This window comes from Trichosurus vulpecula, chromosome 5, assembly GCF_011100635.1.
Source record: "Trichosurus vulpecula isolate mTriVul1 chromosome 5, mTriVul1.pri, whole genome shotgun sequence".
In the NCBI taxonomy this organism is placed as follows: domain Eukaryota; kingdom Metazoa; phylum Chordata; class Mammalia; order Diprotodontia; family Phalangeridae; genus Trichosurus; species Trichosurus vulpecula.
In genome coordinates this window covers 217657129-217680666 of record NC_050577.1, presented here as the reverse complement: position 1 = coordinate 217680666, position 23538 = coordinate 217657129, and the positions used below count along the sequence as shown (strand labels likewise).

The window sequence follows — 23538 nt, the reverse complement described above, 5'->3', positions numbered from 1 at the left end:
TAGAGGTTGTTGTATAGAAGGTTTCCACATATGTATATGTATGTATATTTTATGTGTGTATGAATATATGCCCTTACATATAAGTAGGTGCTTAATAAATTGCATCGGATTGTATAAGTTCTATCACACAAGTTATGAGCTGAAAGGAGCTGAATTCAGGCAGCCCCTTTATTTTTAGGTACACCTGTATTTATAGCAGGATTTTTAAAAAAAGTTGTTCCTTTTCATAGACACAGGAAGAAGAGAGGCGGTGAATGCCCAGCTAAGACTGGAAAGAGGACTGCAGCTTGTTATTTTAAAGTTTGTTATAGAATGTTTGTATTAGTGAGCTCCCTCCGTGTGTCTGAAGCATTCAACCTGAACTTAGACCTACCACCCCCACCCACCCTCCAGACAACTTAAAAATGAACACACTTTCCAAATGCTCTGTATAGCCCTGAGTTGAGAGAGATTCTTGGCTTTTCCCCCTCCTTCCTTTAGCATGTATACAGCTAGGACCCAACGAGTGTAAATAATGAATCCCTGGCTGGCACAAATTGCCATAGTTTACAGGCAGTAACTTCAGGGATTCATTATTTGTACCCTCTGAGACCTCACCGTGTTCTGGTGAGAGTGTACAGACACCAAGATACCAGACTGGAATATCGATTTGAACAGATCTCGCTTGAAGAAATGGATCTTAGGAAATTTTGTTTTCTCCTCTCTAGAAATCTTAACACAGACAACTCCTAATTCTTAACATTACCTGGGAGCAGAAATTGCAAGGACGTAGATCTGATCTGCCCTGATTTTGCCAATTGTAGGGTAGCAGACCCTCTAAGAGGCTACCAAAGACAGAAGGGCAATCCATGCCAGTGTGGGGATATATATGTATTAAGGTTTATTAGGTTAATTGGGGGAGTGTACTCAGGAGGCCAGGCAGGAGGACTGAATAAGAGATCCCTGCCCCACCCTTAGGCAAAGTTAGAGATAGATAAATAGATAGATATCAAAACAGATAGATAAATGGATAGAAAGATATCGATAGAGACAGATACATCGATAGATAGATAGATATTGATACAGATAGACATAGATACAGATAGTTAGATACTTGGATAGGTAGATACTGATATAGACAGACAGAGAGATAGATAAATAAATATCAATACAGATAGATAAATAGGTAGATATTGATATAGATAGATAGATAGATAGATAGATAGATAGATAGATAGATATAAAGAAACAGAACAAAAAAGGCACTCAGGGTCATGTGCAATTATCCCATGGGATAGAGCTTCTTTTGATGTTTACATTCATTCAAGATAGTTTATGTTAACTGTGGATTCATAGGTCCCATTCTCACATTCCCACCATATATAAATGGTTAATTAAATCTTCAATTAATTTAAAAGACACATATAAAATCTCACTTTAGTCATACATATAAACTTGTTTCTTATATCAAGTATTTCTAACAATAACTAATATTTATATAGCAATTTATATATGTGTGTATATATTATTTCATGTGACCTATCAGTTGAATTGTCCAATTTGAATTTTTATCTACTTCCCCTGCCTATTTTTAGCACTCATATTAAAGACCTATTAATTGCTCAAAAGTAGGCTGCTAGAAAACGCCATAGTGTACGTAGTGCTGGTCCTGGAGTCAGGAAGACTCATCTACCTGAGTTCAAATCTGGCCTCAGACACTCACTAGATGTGTGACTCTGAGTAAATCACTTAACCTTATTTGCCTCAATTTCCTCATCTGTGAAATGAGATGGAGAAGAAAATGGCAAATCATGCCAGTATCTTTGAAAGGATTGAACAACCACCATAACAAGCAATGAAAAGATGAAGTACGGTGCCCAGGTAACCCATCACTAAATAGTCAACATAGAATATTGGAGATGGCAGAGTTTGGTGTGGAGTATTTTTCTCAGTCGTCTTTTGAATCTAAAAAAAAAAAAAACAAACCCAACAACTTTTAAATTGATCCAGCTTTAGTATGAGTAGTTATGAAATTCCAATTCCATCCTCACAATTGTAGCACCGTGCCACCATCTGGTAGACCGTGGAGTCTACGCTGTGCTACAAAACAGCCCTGGCCCTTCAGAAGACTACATTCTCCTGGAATGTTCTAGATGTGTTGCAGGAATATGTTGTTGTTCTTTTTCATGTCTCCCCTTTGACCTTTCCTACCTTCAAGAAGAGAGAAATCTCCATCTGAAAAATCAATGAAAATGCTCCCCAACTCTTCTTTTTAAAGCCATTCCAGGAAACTGTGATATAGTTCTCTTTAAACATTTTCCCAAATGAAAACTCAAAGTACCACCTAGTAATGGGTCTGAGGAACAGTGCTCTTTTCCCCTATTTTCGCACTTAACATACTACCAGCCCAGATTTTGCAAATCTTTAGCTGGCTCCATTAGAAGGGACCATCCTAGGGGCAACGAGGTGGCACAGTGAGTAAAGCACCAGCCCTGGAGGCAGGAGGATCTGAGTTCAAACCCGGCCTCAGACACTTGACACATGTACTAACTGTGTGACCTTGGGCAAGTCACTTAACTCCAATTGCCCTGCCAAAAAAACAAAACAAAATGCAAAACAGAAGGGACCATCCTTAAAAAATAAGAAGCCTGGGATTTTTCAATGGACAAGTTCCCATCTTCATTAGAGAACTTTTGGCTATTTTTTAGGCTTCTTCCCAAAGCCGAAGTCCATCAAAGGAATCCACAGAAGGGAAAGGTGATCTGTACCTGATGTTGTCCTGGATGGCAATCCGAGCTGCTTCGCAGGTGGGTGGCACAGGCTTTAATCTCCCTTTGTGCCCTCAGATCTGTAGTCAGCTCCTACCAGCTGCCAAGGAAACACAGTACAGCTAGTTAGTTATACAGGAGAAAGCTGAAGCCAGACTCTCCGGGATTTCTGCTGGTGTGAGGTTCTCCACAGTAGTCGAAAGTGGGCCCGTCTGAGCAGTGCCTTTAATCAGAGCTCACCAGGCCTAGCCCTGTTTGCTCCAACCTTGATTTAATGAAAACATCAGGAGATGGTTGTGTGTGGATATGATAGGAAGGCAAATATCAATCATACAGAGGAAGTTGTCTATTTGAAATGATTTTGACATTAATTAAATTGTCAGCAACAATGACTTACTTGACAATGACTTGAATTTCATGTTGGGTGGGGCAGGGTGGGGAGACGGGGTTTCGAAGCAGGCTCTCTAGGTTGTCCTTATTTTTTTTCCCCTTAGAACACAATGCATATACAGCGTTTTGTTTTGTGATTCTCCTTTTCACAGATGGTTTGCCTGTCTATGATCATAAAATGTACTGTGCATAAATATAGAATAGATTCTAAGTGATTTGTTAATTATAGGTCAGTAAAGCTACAAACGCAGTTCAGAAGCTACTTGGACAGAAGAGTATTTTGACCGAGAAAATTAAAATGTTGCTCTTCCAGAATATCCCAGAATTTGCTGTTGTGGATCTCACTTCTACATACGTAGATTATCTGACTGGTACGTTCATTTGTCAAATCAGTCTTCTGTATAATGCTGAGACATGTAACCAAATATCAGGGATTCGATTTTGCTTTAAAAAAATTAAGGTCTGTAATGGCCTAGAGCAGGGGTTCTTAACCTTTTTTGGGGAGGGTCATAAACCCCGCTTTAGCAATCTAATGAGGCCTCTGAATCCTTTGTCAGAATAATTTTTTGATGCATAAAATAAAATATACAGAATTGCAAAGGAAACAAAACAAGTTCATGGACCCCAGGTTAAGAATTTCTGCTGTAAACTCAGGCTGAATCAGCATTTCAGGCTCTCATTAAGGAACACAATCTTTTTTATGTGCTGAACAAACCTCCTCTGGCAGTGTCTGGTGAAATCTACAGACTCCTTCTCAGATTCATGTTTTTAAATGCATAAGATAAAAATACGTAGGATAACAAAGATACCAATGATATGGAAACATTGAAATATTAAAGAAACAAGTTTGTGATATGGCAGTATGTGTGCTTTTTTCTTATCACATTAAACAATGAGACAATACATTTAAGGTACAGGCAAATTCAAGAGTCCAATGACTACAGTCATTTCTAAGTAGTGATCAGTTTAAACAATATTTTGACATATCTTCAACACATGTAATGTAACATGAGAATACCTGTGATTTCTCTCAGTGACAAAACCACAGGGCCTGCTAATACTGCTGTTCTTCGTCGGCTACATTTGTCATGGAAAGAAATGCTAAATTTCAGTTAGAGGTTAGGCAAAAATATGGTTGTAATATTTTCCCCATACAAGTTCACAGACCTCCCGAAAGTTATGAGCCTGCGGCCTACAGGGATTTGGAAAGGAAGAGCTCGGAGCTTGGTCATAACAATCAGAGGGAATTCTATTTCCTAGATTCGTGCTGTTGAAAACTATATGGACTAAAGTCTAATCTTTCCACATGCCACTTGTCCAGTACTTAATGACCACTGTCTTGTCCTTCCTAAATCTTTGCTTTTCTAGGCTTCAATTCCCAATTCCTTCTATTCTATCATAGTTAACATTGTATTTCCAGATCCTTTGCCTTTTATATATTAACCAATTTGTCAGTGCCCATCATAATGCTCAGAATTGAACGGATTGTGTTCTACATGTTTGGTCATCAAAAAGCACAGTAGGACTATTATTACCTTACTTATTGGGGACATGAATTAAGTAAAAGACATGGGTTAGCCAAGAAGAAAGATCAGGAGACTAGCTTTTTATTCAGAGCAATCCACATGTAGAAAGGTGGAAAGTGGGGTCCAGCAAATCATGTATAAATAAGCTATTGCAAAAGGATTATTTGTACAGGAGTAAAGAAGCCAGCCAAGCCTGACAATAGCCCGACCCTGCATGAGATGTACCAGAAAGTTTCAGCTGGTTCCTAAGTTGGAGCTTATAAGCACAGCCCTGAAGCCACAGCAACTCGGGCATGTTAGATCACCTTTCAGTTGAGTTCAACAAACGCTCTCCATAGAAGTCCAGGGTGTAACAGAAGGTAATGAACCCATCATCCGTTGGGTAAGAAGGTAAATTTACTTGAGAGCTTTACTTTATCAGCACAATCACATGTTTGCCATACTCACTAAGGTGATGGTTCTTAACCTGGAGTCTCTTTATTTCAGTTTTTAAGAAAGTTTGATAATTGTTTTTCAGCATAATTGGTGTCCTTTGAATTTTATTTTATTAGTTTAAAAACATCAATCTGAAAAGGTGTCCATAGGCTTCACCGGGCCCCCAAAGGGGTCCATGACACAACACAGGGTTAAGAGCTCCTGTTTTAGAGCCTTAAAAATGTTAACACTGGGTATTTTTTTAAAAGGAAAGGATGTTGTGCTTTAAAGAGGAATATAGGTGAAGTAGACTATGGTGAAATAGCCATCACAGTAATAATTGCCTTAAATTTTGCAAAATCCTTTACATACATACCACATAATGGCCCATGAGGGCAGAGCATGCTTTGATTTCCTTTTTATATCACAGCCTTGATCTGTATATAACTTCCTTCTGGAGTCATGGCACCCTGTTACTTCTTTGATGTTTCAAAACCCATGTGCTTATTCACAAAAGCTAGGAGATAGCCATCCTGAGTTGATGAGCCCATGCAGAGATAGATTTTTAATACTTCAGGGACCTGTGATTTTGTGGGATCTCCCTTCTGCCAATGTAGATTGCAACCTTTCCGTGTCAGAGTAAACAGTCTTTTTGGAAAAAAAAATTTTTCATCAACAGACAGACATTTCAATATACAAAACAAAGAACAATTTCCATTCCCTAAAACAATCATAGAAAGAGCAACTCTGAAAAACTTCAGAGTCATCAATCTTGGCAAATAATCATAGCTGAACCATTTGTCCCCTGCAGCCAGCCTGGTAATGAGCCTCTTTGTACTCATGCCCTGTTGAACTGGCACAAAGCTTTTCCATCATATTGTGGATTTTTTCAGGAGTAAAGAATCCTTGTAAACCTGACAATAACCCTCTGCCTTCTTTAGATATGCCAGAAAGTTTCAGCTGGTTCCCCAAGTTGCATCTTCTCAACCCAGCCCTGCAAGCCACAGCCACCCAGCCATATTGGGCTGTCTTCCATTTCCTTTAGACCTTCCTGTGTGCAGTTCATTTACATAGCTAGATGTTCCTTACCATTTGAACCTCCAGTAAGTAAAATAGTCATAATTGTCTTTAAATAGTGGTGAGTAAAATGATAATAGGTTCCCCCACCTCCATAATTGAAGCTGTCACCAGAGAATATAAGCATCTTTTGGGGTAAAATAAATGAGTTCTGAAAATTATTTTTCACAAAAACAAAGTCATACTAGAACACTGAATTTTTAATTTTTTTTTTAGCTAGCTATAAAGCTGTCTTCAAGACTGCAATTTCCTCTCCAAGACAACCTGACAACATTCTGGACAATGCAAGTGTGGAACAAGATCATGAAACCACTGGGAGTGAAGAAAATGAAGAGCAGAATGAACCAAATATCTCCTGGGTCCATCTGGTCTGCTACTATATTCACCTGTTAAGAGTTAACAATATGAATACCTTGCTTGGTAAGCTGTTGAGGACAGGGCGGTGATTTCTTCAGAATTCTTCCTGATTCTCGTTTTTAGCTCACCCCTCACCCATAGCGACAGGAACAATGGCAGCAGCAAGCATTTCTGGAGTATTTTAAGGCTGTCAGAGCCTCACAGTACCTCTTTCTGATTTGATCCTCTCTACAATCCTGGGAGTTAGGTGTTAATTATGATGCCTATTTTATAGATCAGGGAACTGAGGCTAAGAGAGATTCAGTGAGAGGCCCAGAGTCACACAGCCAGTGAGTGTCTGGGGCAAGACTTGAACTTGGGTCTTCTGGACTTCAAACCCAACACTCTTTCCATTGGGATACCTAGCTGCCTCCTACTGAGTCCCTTTGAGGAAATGAAGAAATCTATGATTTATTCTGGGAGGGGGGACTCCCATTGTGGAACCTCTCTTCACCGGATTTCAGACTGACATATAAGGAGCTCAAGAGACATAATTTCTGGGCAATTAATCATTTTATTAATTATGCTAGCAGATAATTAATAAAAGGGTCGTTTGGCTGTATCTTCTAAACCAAAGACCCCTTATGAAACCCATTCAGTGCCTACATACTCTTGGAAGACTGGGTGTTCCTGAGGGTGGAAATCAACTTTGATGGGTTAACAAGTAATGAGAGAATGAATATTACAAGGAATAGGCTTATTCTAATAATGTGAGTGATCAGACTCAGAGTTGGTCAAAGAAACTTACCTAGATCTATACTACCCTGCCTAGGATAATGTAGATAAAAGGAGGTATCCACTTCCACCCAGATCTGTCTAGCTAAAACAATGGGCCAGAATCTACCAATTCACATAAATTAGAATTTCTTTGCTTTATGATCAGATCGAAGTTTTCGATCTCAGCATCAGCCCTGTACTTCAGTGGCTGCCTGAGTAACCTAGAAGGGGCTGATTTCTGAATGAGGATATAGAAAAGGGGAAAAACTTTAGTCCTAATTCAATAATTGGTTATTAATATAAGAGAGAAATCATCATTGTCTCAAGACCATCAATTTTTCTGTAACTTGCAGTGTTAAGAGGATCATTTATGATGGTTAAGTGACCTATTCACATGTGAACAGTTAGTATTTGTCAGACAGAAAGAACACTTTACCTCGGGTTGCCCAAGGCCAGACTTCTGTCTACCACACTATTTGTGTCTAGATTACAGTGCAAATGTAAGGCACATAATGTTCTAAGTTAATTTATATCCAGCACTGTGTTAATAAAACTTCGTGCCCACTCAGCCTTGTAAAACAACAAGAATACATACTATTGGATGTGATATTTTCCTCTAATGGTGCCCACTTGTTTTAAATTAATATTCCTTAAGTAGCTTCTGGAAATGATCATCTTAGAAATGATCTTAATTGATTTAATTAGCCTGTTTCCCAGATTTTATAAGAGTATGCACTGTCACTCTTACCCATAAGTCAGTGCTAGGGTTTAGGCAGCAAGGGGCTGATGATCAGCGATAGGAACTCAGACTGGGGAGCAGCTACGCCAGACCAAGGGCCAGCCACGGGATAGACAAGCAAGCCAGCGAGTCAAAGCCAGACACCAAGACGGGGAGTCACATCCCTAGAAGGCCAGCGGCAAGTGATATGTCTAGGAACCAGCAAGATACTAGCAAATGAAGGGCTTACGTATCAGGACAGTATGAAGTCTCAGACAAGGAGTCTCGCTAGCTGTTAAATGTACAAGGGAAGAAAATACACATGATGAAGAGGACTGAAAACAGTTTGACGATCCGTCTCCTGACTTTTCTACTGTTTCTGCCTGGCAGGAGACAGTTCTCTTGGATCTAGATTAGGCCCTGTTAGTGACAGGGCTGATCAGCCTGACCTAAAGTAGGTAGGATGAGAGCAGAGTGTTAGTAGTAGCTGTTGGAAATTCCCACACTGGGTTAAGTTTAAAAATCTAGCTGATAGAAATGCCATGCCAACTTTTCTGTGACCATTCCGTTATTGAATGTATTGCCTAATTAAAGTCTCTTTTTTTTTCTTTTTTAAGCTTCTCCAAAGCCAATTTTCTTAGCAGATGAAGTATTCTACACTTCCATTTTCAATGCAGATCTGATTTTACGTCAGAAAGAATTGCATGGTTTCCTCAAAATATTCTTAAATGCTTTTACTCGAACCTGTATTGAACCATTTCCGAAAGACCTTCTTGTTGTGGTAGAAAAACCATCCAACGATGAAAAATCCCAACGTAGGCAATCAATTAAGGTACCAGTTGTTTAAAAAAACAATCTTTATGTTCCTGAAGAGAGCCCAGAAAACTCTAGGCAGGTGTCAGGAGGCCTTATTATTAATTTCTGAGAAGTACCAAGACCTACCCTGGAAGTTTCAGGGGTACCCTCTTCCCCTTCCCTTTTCCAGCCTCTTTTTGTGCTGTTTTCTCCATTAGATTGCAAGTTCCTTGAAAACAGGGAGTTATCTTTTGCCTTTCTTTGCATCCCTGGCATTTAGCACAGTGACAGGCATGTGGTAGGGGTTAGTAAGTGTTTATCGACTGACTGACTGACTGACTGATTCTAATGTGCCCTAGGCCACTAGACTGAAAGTTAGGTAAACTGGCTTGACACCATGACCCTGGTCCTGTGCCTGAATTTCTGAATCCATGATAATTATGCCTCGCCCTTCTACTTCTCACATGAGGTTGAACAAACAAGAGCACAGACTCATAATTCCAGCTGTTTGGTGCCTCCTACAAATGCTTCTGAAATGTGCATAGGTCTTTTCTCTTTTTAGCTTGAAACTGTGGTTTCATTGGGATAGGGTACTCCCAGGTGAGGAAACTCCCTCTACTGATGCAGGTTAGTATCTTCTCTACAACTGAGAGTTGTCTAGGATGCTTGGCTTGCTCAGGGTCACACAGTCATTACAAGTCAGGGGCAAGACTCCAGACCAGGTCCTTCTGATCTTGATATCAGCCAAGCCAGGTAGACAGTGGTTCTTAACTGCCACAACTTATTTCTCACTCCTTGCTTCCAGCAGAATCAACAGCTTTCTGGCAAGGGTGTGTCCTCTGCCCACCCACCAAGGTTTTAGCCTTAGTCTATCATATTAATATTCTGTATTGTGATCAGATACAAACCTAATATATTTGAAACTCCCAGGAGTTGAGAGAAAAGAGACCTAATATCTCTGTTACTAAGTACTAGAATTGACCTTAGTGCTAGAATGACCTAGAGCAGGGGTAGGGAACCTGTGGCCTCAAGGCCACCTGTGGCCCTCTGGATCCTCAAGTGAGGCCCTTTGACTTCTCAGAAAAGTTTGGATTCAGTCAAAGGGCCGCACTTGAGGATCTAGAGAGCCATAGGTGGCCTCGAGGCCACAGGTTTCCCACCCCTGACCTACAGCAAGTCCCTTAAACTCTGTGGGCCTTAGTTTCTTTATCTGTATCATAAAGGAGTTGGACTAAATCAGGGCTGTCCAACCTTAGGTTTTTATTGAAACAATAGACAATATATTTTGATTTGCCATTTTAGTGAGAGCTCTGGGGTAGCTCGGCTGTGTTTACTAAAGCATTTATGTAAATTTCTATGTTTGTAGGCGGGCTGCATGAATGGGACTGTGGGTCACATTTTGGACAGCCCTGGACTAGATTACCTCCAGGATCCCTTCCAGCTCTTGTAATTTCTGAATTCCATTAACTCCAAGTTCATACTGTTAAGTCTCTCAAACCAACCAAACTACTAACCAGACGTTCTTCCCCACCGCCCCCACCTTTCCCAAGTGCACGCCGCGCGCGCGCACACACACACACACACATATACACACACACACACACAATCAATCTACAAAGGAAGGAAGAATGTTGTATCTTTGGGGCTTTTCCCACAGAAAGGCTAAAGGGAATGATTATACAAAATAAACTTATTGAAAATTTTGTAGAGAGAAGTTACTTTAAAGGACATCTAGTAATCTCTGAATAGGGAGTATAGGAGCAGTGCTTGAAGATTTAGCCATGTCAATATATTTATAAACATCGCTCCTATGCACCTGCCCCAGCTAAAATTACTAAGTGCATGACACATCAATATTATATTCGGCATCAATTTTTCTAAAGGTTGGAAAATCTCTCATTTGCTCTAAGAAGTTTATTAGATTTTAGACCTAATGCCTATTGGACAAAGTATAAGGGCAGGGACAGGACTTTATCTAAATTTCGTAGCTTTCCCAGTACCTACTACAGTGTTCCGCACAATTCAATAAAGATTGGTTCATTTTCTATAGATCTACTTGTGACAGCTAGAATGTTGGTTTAAAAAACTGCTACATGATACAGTGGCATGCTGAACCTAGAGTCAGGAAGACCTGAGTTCAAATCCAGCCTCAGACACTTACTAGCTGTGTGACCCTGGGCAAGTCACTTAACCTCTGCCTCTGTGTCTTCAGCTTTTAAAATGGGTATAATAACAGTGCTTACCTTCCAGGGGCTGTTGTGAAGATCAATGAGATAATGTTTGTAAAGCACTTAGCATAGTACCCAGCATGTAGTAGGTGCTTAACAAATCCTTCCTTCCTTCCTTCCTTCCTCCCATCCTCCCATCCTCCCACCCTCCCTTCCTTCCTTCCTTGCTTCCTTCCTTCCTTCCTTCTTCCCTTCCTCCCTCTTTCCTTCCTTCTTTCCTTCTTCCCTTCCTCCCTCCCTCCTTCCCTCCCTTCTTCCTTCCTTCTTTCCTTCCTTCCTTCTTTCCTTTCTTCCTTCCTTCCTTCCTTCCTTCCTTCCTTCCTTCCTTCTTCCCTTCCTTCCTTCCTCCCTTCCTTCCTTCTGTCTTTCCTTCCTTCTTTCCTTCCTTCCTTCTTTCCTTCCTTCCTTCCTTCTTTCCTTCCTTCCTTCTTTCCTTCCTTTCTTCCTTCCTTCCTTCTTTCCTTCCTTCTTCCCTTCCTTCCTTCCTTCCTTCTTCCCTTCGTTCCTCCCTCCCTTCCTTCCTTCTGTCTTTCCTTCCTCCTTTCCTTCCTTCCTTCCTTCCTTCCTTCCTTCCTTCCTTCCTTCCTTCCTTCCTTCCTTCCTTCCTTCCTTCTTCCCTTCCTTCCTCCCTCCCTTCCTTCCTTCTGTCTTTCCTTCCTCCTTTCCTTCCTTCCTTCCGTCCCAGGAAAAGAATAGTTTTTAAATGTTACCAACTCTGCCATCCATTTAAAAACTATTCTTTAGTAAATAGATTGTCAATATGAAGTTGAGGGATTTTTAAATCATTCATTCATTCAATAAATATTAAGCAATTCGTATGTGCCAGGCACTGTTTTGGGCCCTGGGGGTACAAAGACAAAACAAAACAACACCCTCCCAAATTCTAACTTCTATAAAAAGTTTTTCCTTGTCTCGCTTTATGCTCATTCCTTCCCTCTGTGATTTATCTCCTGTATATTTGGTTCAAGCATTATTATTTTCATTGTGTCTCCTCCAGTTAGCATGTGAGCTCCTTGAGAACAGGGATTGTTTCTGCCTTTCTGTGTACCTGCTTTGCTGAGCACAGTGCTTGGCACACAGTAGGTACTTAATAAGTGCTTGCTGATTGATTGACTGAAATCAGTCCCTGCCCTCATTGAGCTTACATTCTACAGAGGGAAAACAACATATGCATGAGTAATAGAAAATAGATACAATCTACTTGGGGGGAGTGGGGTATTGGTACCTGAGGGAAATCAAGGTCGGCCTCTTGTAGGAAGTAGCCCGTGAGCTGAGCTTTGAAGGAAACTAGGTATTTTAGGAGAGGTTTCTGAGGAGGGAGTGCATCCCAGGCTTGGGGGTGGCCTGTACAAGGGCGCAGAGATACTGAAAACTGCTAGCATTTATATATCCAGTGAAGGTTTGTAAACTACCTTAAGCGTTATCTTGTTTGATCCTGACAGCAAGCAGTGAGGTTGGTGCTGTAATGGAAATTTTAGATTTTAAATTTCTTTTTGTTAATTTATATTATTTAGGGCTTAAGGCCATTCTTTTCTGCAACTTTTGGTTAACTGAAAGCCTGGATTCTGTCGATGTTAACCTTATCTGACCAAAACTTGTCTCTGAAAGGCAAACAGGGTCACCCAGCTGATAAGTGTCTGAGGTCAGATTTGAACTCAGGAAGATGAGTCTTCCTAACTCCAGGGCTGGCGCTCTAGCCACTGTGCCACCTAGCTGTCTGTTTTTCCCATAACCGTGCTAGTATTATTCCCATTTCACAGATGGGGATGTTGAAACCAGGAGAGGTTAAGGGACTCAACAGCTATCAAGGGTCTGAGACAGGAGCTCAGGCCATCCTGACTCCCAATTCAACTCTCCATTCCCTGTACCACCTTGAGGCCCTGTGATGGGAGATGGAATCCTCCCCACATGGGAGAATTTAAGGAATGTGTTACGAATACATCTGAAAGATCCATTCTCCGGAGCCATTTCTCCTAACCTTTCAAGAGCTGCTCTGAGAGTTGCTGGGCTTGACTATTCCAGAATGGAGGACAACCTATCATTACCCGGTTCCTAAGGATGAGGCACTGAATGTGCAACCTTGAATAAATTGTAAATATGTGTGACAATTATAACAGCAGCAGTGTATCAAAGAGTTGTTTCACTCTGTTTGCTCTTCTTGTGATATAATTAGTATAACACTCTCCTAGGATAATCAGCTTGGGAGATCACTGTCATATGCGTGACAGGTGCAAGCAGCGTAATCATGTATTAGTTTCACTGGCGTAGACAGCTAACAAGCGGAAAGCTTTTTGGATTTTTTTTTCATCAACTGTAAGCTTCGTTGATTTTTGTAATAACAATTTTTTTTTTGAGGCTTTAATCACTCAGGAAGCTATTTCAATCAAACTCTTTCTGTAATTGGCTACTTAAACCCGCTTCCTCCCCCCACCCCCACTCCACCCCAGCACGAAGAAGTAATGACTTTTTCCAAAAAGAGCATTGTTTTGTGTTCACCAGCTCCCATCATCTCTGTACGTCTGCATATCTTTGAGTCTATTGAAGCTTTATGATGGAAAAACAAAGGTGCCAAACAAATGACATTAACAGTTCCAAAAGAGGATGTAATTAAAATCCAGTAGACTGCTGAAGTATTCCTGCCTAGATTTCACAACCCTCCAGTGACAGTTTCCTGGGGGAAAGAGGGAAAGGGGGTACTGGGGGAGGTCCTTCACATGTTTAGATTGGAGATTGGGGAGAATTAGGGTTAAAATTAGATAAAGGCTAATAAATGCAAGCCATACTCTCTCCATTGTGTTGGTTGGTGCTGGGGCTGGTTGACTTTCAAAGAATAAAAGAAGCCTATCAAAAGTAACTGTTACATAGCCCATTCATTAACACTAGATTAAACTCATTGGTAACAATAGCTTGAATTTATGTAGGCTTTAAGGTTTACAAAGCACTTTACATAAATTATCTTTTTTTGCTCTCCACAGTCAGTCCATAAACTTTTGCCCACTATGTGCCAAGCACAGTGTTGTTAAGAGCTAGGGTTATGGGACAGCTAGATGGCACTGCAGTGGATTTAGCCATGGGCCTGGAGTCAGGGGGACCTGAGTTCAAATCGGGCCTCAGACACTTACTAATTGTGTGACCCTGGGCAAGTAACTTCATCCCTGTTGCCTCCAAAAAGAAAAAGAAAAGAACTTGGGTTACAAAGAAAAGCAAGACAGTTGCAGCCCCCAAGTAGCTGACAGTCTAATAGAGGAGACAGCATTCAAACACACAGGATAAGTTGGAGATGATCAACAGGGGAAGGGCACAAGGGGAACTGGGAAGGGCTTCCTGTAGAAGGTAGGATTTTAGCTGGAACTTGAAGGAAACCATCATTCTTCCCATTTTACAGATGAGGAAACTGAGGTGCCAGGACAGGAAGTGGCTTACCCAGCGTTACACCAGTAATAGGTATTTGCAGTAGGATTTGAACTCAGAGCTCTTCCTGATTCTGCGTTGTATTTGGTTATTTTCAGGATAATGGAAAACTGTAGGTCTGAATTGCTTTTGAATCCTCTTCCAATTCACTGTTATACTTCCAGGCTAATAGCCATTTTGTATGTGGTCTTGAGGTCTCTGTTGTCTCTTCAACTTACCTGGACAGTTAATGACTACCTCAGCAGAGTTGGTGGGTTCCGTGTGGGCCAACTGTAGAGAAATGAGCTATCTTTCTGGATCAGAATTGACATGGAATCCTTTTACTAGCCCGCTCAGGAGCTAGTTGGCTGGCCCCAGATTGCCTTGATTTGCAAAATTGTTTAGGGGCCATTTAAGAGTTTAATCTTCTTCATGGGACTCCTGGGTCCCACTTTTATCTTCCTGCTGCTTAGTTAGGCAAAGATCTTGGGTTTTTACAATCTCTTTTTCTGACAGTTGCTTAAGATCTATTTTTGACACATTTCCACATTCAATGCAGTAGCTTTCCGTCAAAGCATTTTTCATCTCACAGGCTGACAACTTGAAAGGTCAGCGTCCCTATTTCCATTTTTTATTTGAGGCCTCACACTGACAGTGCTGTCTGTATCTTCTCCTGAATAGGCAGCGGGATAATGTGGGGGATAACAGAACCACACCAGGAGAGTCCACCTGAAGCTCCTTTTCAGCCTGGACATTTAACCCTGAGATGCATTAGTTTGGGTGGATTTGAAAAATGCTGCTTACAAATAACCCGCCTTTCCCCCTCCCACTCCCCATCAAGGAGTTAGTTTCACAAAGCCCTCTGAACATCATTGAGGAAGGTCTTTATAAAAGAATGGAGGGTATTGTTGGGGTTATTGCAGCCCCTCTGATCACCCTGTTTCTCAGGGCTGATTTTGAACACTATGTGGTGCCCCTGGAGATCTCAAAAAACCCAGTGAATTATTTATGGCAGTGCCAATTGGACCCCACACATTTGTGCTTCTCCACCAGTACTGATTCCAGGCTCGTGTTCCCTAAAAGAAGCTGTAATTCTTTGATAGGCTGAGTGTCCCTGAATTCACCACGGCCAGTGATCACAAATCAGCCACAGAGGAAATGACAGCAGCAAGCCATAACCCTTAAGTTCAGAATGCTGTCTTTTGCATGTCTATAGATTCTACAGAATCACGGATGGTGCTGGCACCAAGCGACTCCTACGTTACGAAAAACTTGCCAGTCTGTGAAGGGCATTTTTCAGAAACTGTGGTGCTATTCATATGGAAAAGGACCAGTTGGGCCTTCCCCTCCCTGACCCTCTCCCAAACCCCTCTCCAGACATCATCCTCAAGGTCTGATTAACTCTCCATAAAGGGAGGCATTTGCTAAGTGAATTCTTTCATTCTATTCTAGAGTTTTGATTGGTTGTATTTTTGTCGTTCTGTTTTTGATGGTCAGGATAGCCTTCTTGGGGGGTGGGGGGGGAGGTTGTTAATCTAGGCGCAGGTGTTATTGCAGGACACAAGGACCTACTCTTTTCCCAGCCTGGGAAAATTTCTAAAGTCTCCAGGGGGCTAATTGGTTATTGTTTCTCCTCTCTCCCAAGTTTATCATTCTACTTCTAAATCCCCACTACAGGGAAAATATTTCAAAGTGGTAATCGCTCAAGGCCATGGAGAAGGTCTGATTGCTTTCTGTAAAAGGCCAAACCAAAGGGAGATTTTTCTGCACACATTTCTGCTAGGGATCTTTTTTTTTTTTCCCCGGAATACTAAATTTGGAGGCATAAACCTGGTTTTGAACACCATATCTGCACCTCAGTCTTCTCATCTATAAAATTAACAGAATGGATCAGGTGACCAACTGAGATCCCTTCCAGCTGTGGCCTATGATCCCGTGACCCTAAACTGCCTTGTACTCATGAAATGCTATATGAATGTCAGATAAGACTTGGAGGACTAATTGTAGAATATTAAAGTATTGAAGATTATTATGGTTATTATTACAACCTGAAAATTAATGCCCCAAGAGAAAGCTGTTTCTGATGAATGCCTGGCTCCCCATGGTTCAGAACAGGGAACAAAAGTAAGAAGTACTTTCATCAGGATTGGTGATCAGTGGCCCCTCTGGTCATTTTCAGGACCTCAAGATCTTGCTAAATCTATGATCCTATAATTTTATTTTTGTTTTATTTTGTTTTTATTTTATTTTTGTTTTATAATACTGACAACCTCTCCCTAACAAGGAATATGATGACAGACATTTTGGTAGTTTCCATATGATTATTAACACCATGCTGAGAAGCAGCTGATTTGGCATTTTGGTGTCCCATTCTAGTACCATTGTCATCTTGAGTACTGAAGGAGGTAGCCCGCTAAAGTTGGAGTCACAGGACCAGGATACAAAGTCCAGTTCTGCTTCCCATTAGCTATGTGATCTTAAACTCTCTGGGCCCCCATTTTTTATCTGTCCAATGGGGGAGATAAAAAAGATGATCTCTGGGGTATCTTCAAACTTGAAATCTATGATCCTAGGAAGTTCACCATTTTACAAAGGAAGAGGAGAATCATGAAGCAAAATCTAGTTAGTTCACTGGCAGTGTGGAAACGAAGGTCTTGACTTTGGACAAAGGTGAAAGCTCAGTTGTCTTAAAAAATAAGCTCTTACAATTCCCTGTGTTACATAGAAAGGGTAATTTTTATATGCAACAGGAAAAGGAGCTATACATCGATGAAGAAACAAAATTGTTCACCTAACTTTTTGAGTATTTGAAACTTTTAGGGGCATTAACCAAACTTCAAAAAAAAAAAAAAAAAAAGGAAGACACATGGTAGGAAGTGGAATATTTATTTTAAATAACCTAAAGGAGTAGAGAAACTAGTTCCCCTCAATGAAGTTTATTGCTTTCACAACAAACACTACAAATTACAAGTATATTTAACTAGCAGTTTTTGCAGATATGGCAAAATGGTGGCGATGGGGTAAGCTTAGTGTATGGGGTGGATAATTGTGAAGACTTCACAGGGTATGTCTAATGGAGATGTTTTGGGATTTGGCCTTATAATTTTGGGAAGGCATGCCCTTCCCTCCCTCACTCTCAGATGTTAGAAGATAATGAACTTCTTGTGAGCTATTTGTTCTCTGCCCTGGGAAGGTCTCTCCTTCCCCCATCCCTTTTCTTTTCCTAGACTTTCAGACGCCACCCTGGCAGTTGAGTTCTGATAGGGAAAAACCTGAACGAACCGGATCAATCTTGGTCCTCTGTGTAGTTTTCACGCCTAGACTGTAAGCCCACCCCCCAGCCAATGGTGAGAAGGGATAGAGGTGGGTGGGAATCTTTTTCATTAAGACTATAAATTAAGGCAGGTTCCCTTTTACCTCACCTCCTCCCTTATGGGGGTGTGCCCAAGTCTTGCAAGGTTTGTAGAATAAATTTGCTTTGTTTCTCCTAATTATGTCTCTCCTATTATTTAAAGATTCTGTCCCATACATTAGCATGGGTGCAGCCTTTGGGGAAGGAGGAAACCTACCCCAGAATGCTCTGATGCTTCTGCCCTTCTAAGAGGGAAGGGAACTTACTCTCAGACGAAACCCTATCACCTCCCCCTTGTTATAGCTCTTCTTATAAGGATTAACTCATGGTGTGTCAGAAATATAAGCATAATGAAGAGACTCTTTTTTAGGCAGCAAAATACAGGTGAAAAAGCTTTATATGCCTGGCCCCAGCCTTGCAGTGTTCAGAACCTTGCAGTGTTCAGCCTTTGCTGTTGAGAATTGGTAAATAATATTGATTTCTAGAAAAGAAGAGAAAAAGTGATTCTGAGTTTGGGTTTCCTTCTGCAATGGATGACAAATGAATTCTCTTCCACAATAAGCCTTTCCAGACCCCCTTTAATGCTCATGTTTTTCTCCAAGATTATCTCTGACTTATCCTGCTGATACCTTGTTTGTCCATAGTCACTTGCATGGCATCTCCCCGTTGGACTCTGAGCTCCTTGAGGATAGGGACTGGGTATGTGTGTGTGTAAGTGTGTGTGTGTGTGTGTGTGTGTGACTTTCTTTGTATTCCCTGTGCTTACAATAGTGCCTGACACGTAGTAGGGCGCTTAATAAATGATTGTTGACTTCTCAAGTTTTATTCTGGACAAAGAAATCAAAACCTCTGGCTTTTGATTCTCAGCTTCATTTTCACAGTATATCAATGGAGGTTCTCATCAAGCAAACTCATGAAAGTATAGATTTTAATTTCAATGAAGCGTCCTTTTTCCATATTAGACTTGTTCATATATAGTACTTGGAGGCTGACTGGGGAGTACCTGAGAGGTGATGCAGAAAGGAAGTTTCAGAGGAAGTTTTCCTACAAAAAACCATAGCAATAGGAGACAAATCAACATAATGTGGCAAATCTAATTGTTTTCAAATGTTGAGGGTCAGGGAGGGATGGCTGGGAGGGTGACAGAAAGGGAGAAGAATCTCTGATTGATCTTTTTCCTTCAACAGACAGGTCAAGAAACGACTGTGATAGTAGAAAAATTTGCAGCTTCTAAGACCTCCTTATCAGCTCCTCCAGACTTTATAACGAATTTTGCTGTATGTACTGTAAGCAAAGACGTTTGCTTTCAGTGGTACCTACCCCCTCTAGAAAAACCTCCAAAGGAAACAGAATCTATGGTAAGCTAAAACAATCATACAAAGCTTTGTTGTTGTTTGTCTTTTTTTTTAAACATGCTATCTCTTAAAGACAGTGGCTTTTAAAATTACAATTTTCTGACAAGATATGCAGCCTATTAAATATTTTGCAACATTATACAGGGTGACCCAGAAGATTTCTGGGTCACCCTGTACTTTAGAAATTGGATTTAAATTTAAAACAAAGCTATCTTTAAATCAATGGATTTGAAAGATTCATTTTTTTCTGTAAGACTTCATTTACAATTTGCTCAATTTCTTTTTGAAAAATTTTATAATGCATATTATTTATTTGCTATTTTATTAATCTGGAAATTTGCTATTTTCATATTCATCATAGTTACAACATTCATCTATTTCATTTAGGTTTTCAGTTTCGTTGGCACATAGTCACAAGAGTATCTAATGCTTTTCTTTATTTCCTCTCCATTCTTTGTGAATCCCTTCTCATTTTTTATTTTGGTAATTTGGTTGTCCTTTGGAGAGGGCAGGAGATGGGAGAGATCAAATCAGTCATTCATTCAGTAAACATTTATTAAGGTCCTACTGTGTGCTAGGCACTGTTACCAAGCTTTAGGAATATAAATAAAGGCAAAAAACAAGGTCCTTGCCCTCAAGGAACTCATAGTCTACTGGGGGAGACAACATGCAAACAATTATGTAAAAATGAAAGATATTCAGGATAAACTGGAACTGAAGGAAGCAACTGAAGGAAAGTACTAGCATCAACGGGGATTGGGAAAGACTTCCTGTAGAAGGCAGGATTTTGTTGTTTGTCCTTCATTCTTGAAGAAGACCAGGACATCAGGAAGGTGATGCCATAACTTGCAAGTGAATTGGACTTAAGTGAGGGAGGACTGTGCAAAGTCACCAGCCTCACTTTCTCCTCTAGAGCCATCTGGGTCCAGCGGCCAGATGTAGGTCAGGATGACTGGAGATGGGACTTGAAGGAAGCCAGGGAAGCTAAGAGGCAGAAGTAAGGAGGGAGAGCATTCCAGGCATGGGGGACAGCCCATAAAAATGCCTAGAGTTGGGAGCTGATTGTGCATTTTATTAATCATTGAAAAAAAAAAGACAACTCTCAGCATTATTTATCTCAATAGCCATTTTATTTTTAATCTTTATTTTTTCCTGATTTTCAGAATTTCAAATGTTTTTGTTTATTTGTGGATTGTTACTTCCTTCCTTCCTTCCTTCCTTCCTTGACATCAGGGTCACATAGATAGTAAATGTCTGAAGCTGGATTTGAACCCAGGTACTCCTGACTCCAGGCCCACCACTCTATCCATGGTGCCACCTAGCTGCCCCTGGTTGGTTGGTTTTCTAAATTTTTTTTGTCACATGTTCAATTTATCGATCTTTTCTTTCTCTCTTTTGCTGGAAGCTATTTTCTTTTGCCTTTTGATATATTGTATTATAACTTATTTTTCTTTCGCTCCTCATAGTTCTATGCAGTTTTGAATGAGGTTCCTTGGTATCTGATCTTTCTCTTCTTAAATACTTGCAATTTTTAATTTGACCTGGGAGTTATGGAGCTTACCAATCACACTCACGTATCATTTTACCTAGAACTTCTTTCTGGAGGTGACCTGTGAATTCTTTCAGTTTGTACTTTTATGTCTGATTCCAATGCTTCTGGGCAACTTTCTTTTATGATTTCTTCTCATACATTAATTTTTTGTTTTTTCTTGGAAACTGGTGATTTGTCAGATTTTTCTCCATACATCTTTCCTATTTCATTTGTTTTTTGATAGTATCTCATGTACTCTTCCAATTTTTCTGAATTTTGATTTTTGCTCTAATATTTCTTAATGTATAATTACATTTTTGAATTTCGTTTCCTCCATTCTTCTTTAGGTTGTCCGCTGATTTACTCAGGTAACTCAGCTTCTGTTCTGAGCTGACTGTCCTACCACTTCTATATAATAATAGCAATAATAACTTCTATATAGTGCTTACTCTGTGCTAGGCACTGTGCTAAGTGCTTTCCAAAGAGTGCCTAGATGTAGGAGAGCAAAAGAGCCCTGGTGCTCACTCATTTATTCAATCTCTCAATTGATTTTTTCTGTTTTCTTCTGCTTCTTGTGATAACTTGATAACTTCTTTCCTCTGTTTTGTAGCCACTGTTCTTTTATTTTATTCGCACATCGATTTCTGTTTTGAAGTTCTGGAGGAGAGCTAGACTTAGATTAACCATGAGCTTGGTGCATGTCCTTGGGTGGCCTCCCACCCCCATGTATTCCCTCCCCCATTATCTAGCTACATGTCCCCCATCCCATAAATGTGCAGGGTTTTTTTTTTTAGCCAAATGTAGGAAATATTTATCCCTATTAAATTTCACTTCATTAGTCTTGGTACACTGTTCTGACCTGATGAAATATTTTTGAATGCCAGTTCTGTCATTCAAATTGTTTGCTTTTCCTTTAGCTTTGAATCATCTTCTGCTTTGATCAGTATGGCCATCTATGCCTACCCCCAGGCCATTGGTAATTACTGAAGCAGAACTGGTCCAGAGACCCACGCTTGGTGCACTCTACTCCCCCCAGGCTGACATTTAACCATTAGTCACTGCTCTTGTGGTTCCCTTATTCAATTAGTCACATCCCAGCAGGTTTTATTGATTGATTAGGTTGAATTTGTATCCTTTCTCTAATAGCTTAAGTTGGGATCTGAGCTTTGGGCAGGGGATACTGGCAGGAAAAAGAGAGGAGAGGATGAGGTTGAAGTCTTAAGTATTCCCATCTTATTCCCTAGATTTTCAAGTAGAAAAATCCCCAAAGTAGCTATGACTCAGGCACTAGCCAATGAGAACACTTTGAGAAGAAAAGCCTCAAGGGAGAGTGATCACTATCTTACCTGTGGAAGAGGAACTGAATTTGCTCTGCATTGATCCAGAAGATAGAATTAGGAGCAAAGTGTGGAAAAGGATAAGAGACATATTTAAATTTGATGTCAGGAAAAGCTTCTTAATCATTGGAACTGTATTAGAGTAGAATGGGTTACCTGAGGATTGTTTCACTTTTGTCCCAGCACTAAGCAAAGTGCCTGGTATACAGTAGCAGCCAAATAAGTGCTGATTGATTAAGGAATTGGATCTTTATTGAAAAGATGGGTCACCACTTGTGGGTGTGTTGTAAAGAGACTTCCTGGCTGCTGAGGTCTCTTCAAACTCTGAAATTCTGTAGTTCTGTGGATCAAGCATCCTCATTAACCTTCAGGGCTACTTGGCTCAACTAGTTTGGCAAATGGTGCCTTTTGCAGCATAGACAGATAGATGAAGCCCTGCTTTTCTAGGCATAAGCCAAGAGACCCTTATCCCAGGTCAGTAGCTGAAGCCCCCATCCAGGGTATGTGAATTCACAACATGGAGGGAGTAAGGGTAGACCATCAGATGGCCACAAGAAGGAGTTAGCCAGCTATTGGAGTCCTGAAAAGAGTGTGTGACAGTTGGGTGTTAACCCAGAGCCTCAGGCTGCAGATAAGACTAGGACCATGGCCAGTGGCCATGCACCCTCTCACTGGTCATTTATGACTTGGCTGAGGTGTGAATAGTGGCCCTACCTTTAACCAGCACCATGTACTTGGTAATTGGGCATGGCTATGTTGGCAGGAACATTTCAAGTACTGACTGAAAAGAGTCAGGGAAACAAAGAGAGATAGAAGGAGGATTCAGAGAGGTGGGTGGAAAACCAGAAGAAGACGCCCCAGAGCCCAAGGGAGGAGAACATTTCAGTGTCACTTTGGAAGGAGGTCTTAGAGGACTGCTCCAGGGATCTGTGTTTGGTCCTTTGTTCTTTAACATTCTTATCAGTGACTTGGTTAAAGGCATAGATGACAAACTTGTCAACTGTGTGATGGACACAAAACTGGGAGGGATAACTGGCACATGGGGTGACAGAGTCAGGGACCACAAACATCTTGACCACTCAGTGCTGAATACCTGGAAAGATGCAATCCAGTAGGGACAAAGGTAAACACTTGGGTACCAACATCTCGTTTTCATAAGCACAGGATGACTGAGGCATAGTTAGAAAGCAATTTCTCTGAAAATGATCTGGGGATTTTAGTGAAGTGCAAGTCCAGTAAGAGTCAGTGTTGTGATATGGCAGCCCAAGGCCTCTGCCTTCAGAGAAGCGGTGCTTCCAGGAATGAAGCTGACCCCAGCCAGGCTTCTTCTGGGGAACTGTGCTCTGTTATAGGCGTCATAGTTTAAGAGGGGCATTGGTAAGTTGTAGAGCAGACAACCACAAGTGTCTCCCCTGAACCAGTTCTAAATATTAAATGTTATATAGATCATATAAAATGACAGTTCAGTTTAGTCACATCCAACTCTTGGTGACCCCATTTGGGGTTTTCTTGGCAAAGATACTGGAGTGCCTTGTCATTTCCTTCTCCAGAAACTACAACACAAC

The 23538-nt window shown here is 40.8% G+C and overlaps 1 protein-coding gene across 1 annotated transcript in view; it reads left to right on the top strand.

Moving 5' to 3' along the window:
* The window catches only part of CFAP54 (cilia and flagella associated protein 54), a 303572-nt gene that overhangs the window by 242385 nt on the left and 37649 nt on the right, over positions 1-23538 (top strand). The window contains exons 64-68 of the mRNA XM_036760711.1: positions 2688-2786; positions 3367-3508; positions 6371-6574; positions 8603-8817; positions 18938-19108. Of these exons, the coding sequence (XP_036616606.1) occupies positions 2688-2786; positions 3367-3508; positions 6371-6574; positions 8603-8817; positions 18938-19108 (831 nt within the window). The remainder of the gene's footprint in view (positions 1-2687; positions 2787-3366; positions 3509-6370; positions 6575-8602; positions 8818-18937; positions 19109-23538) is intronic.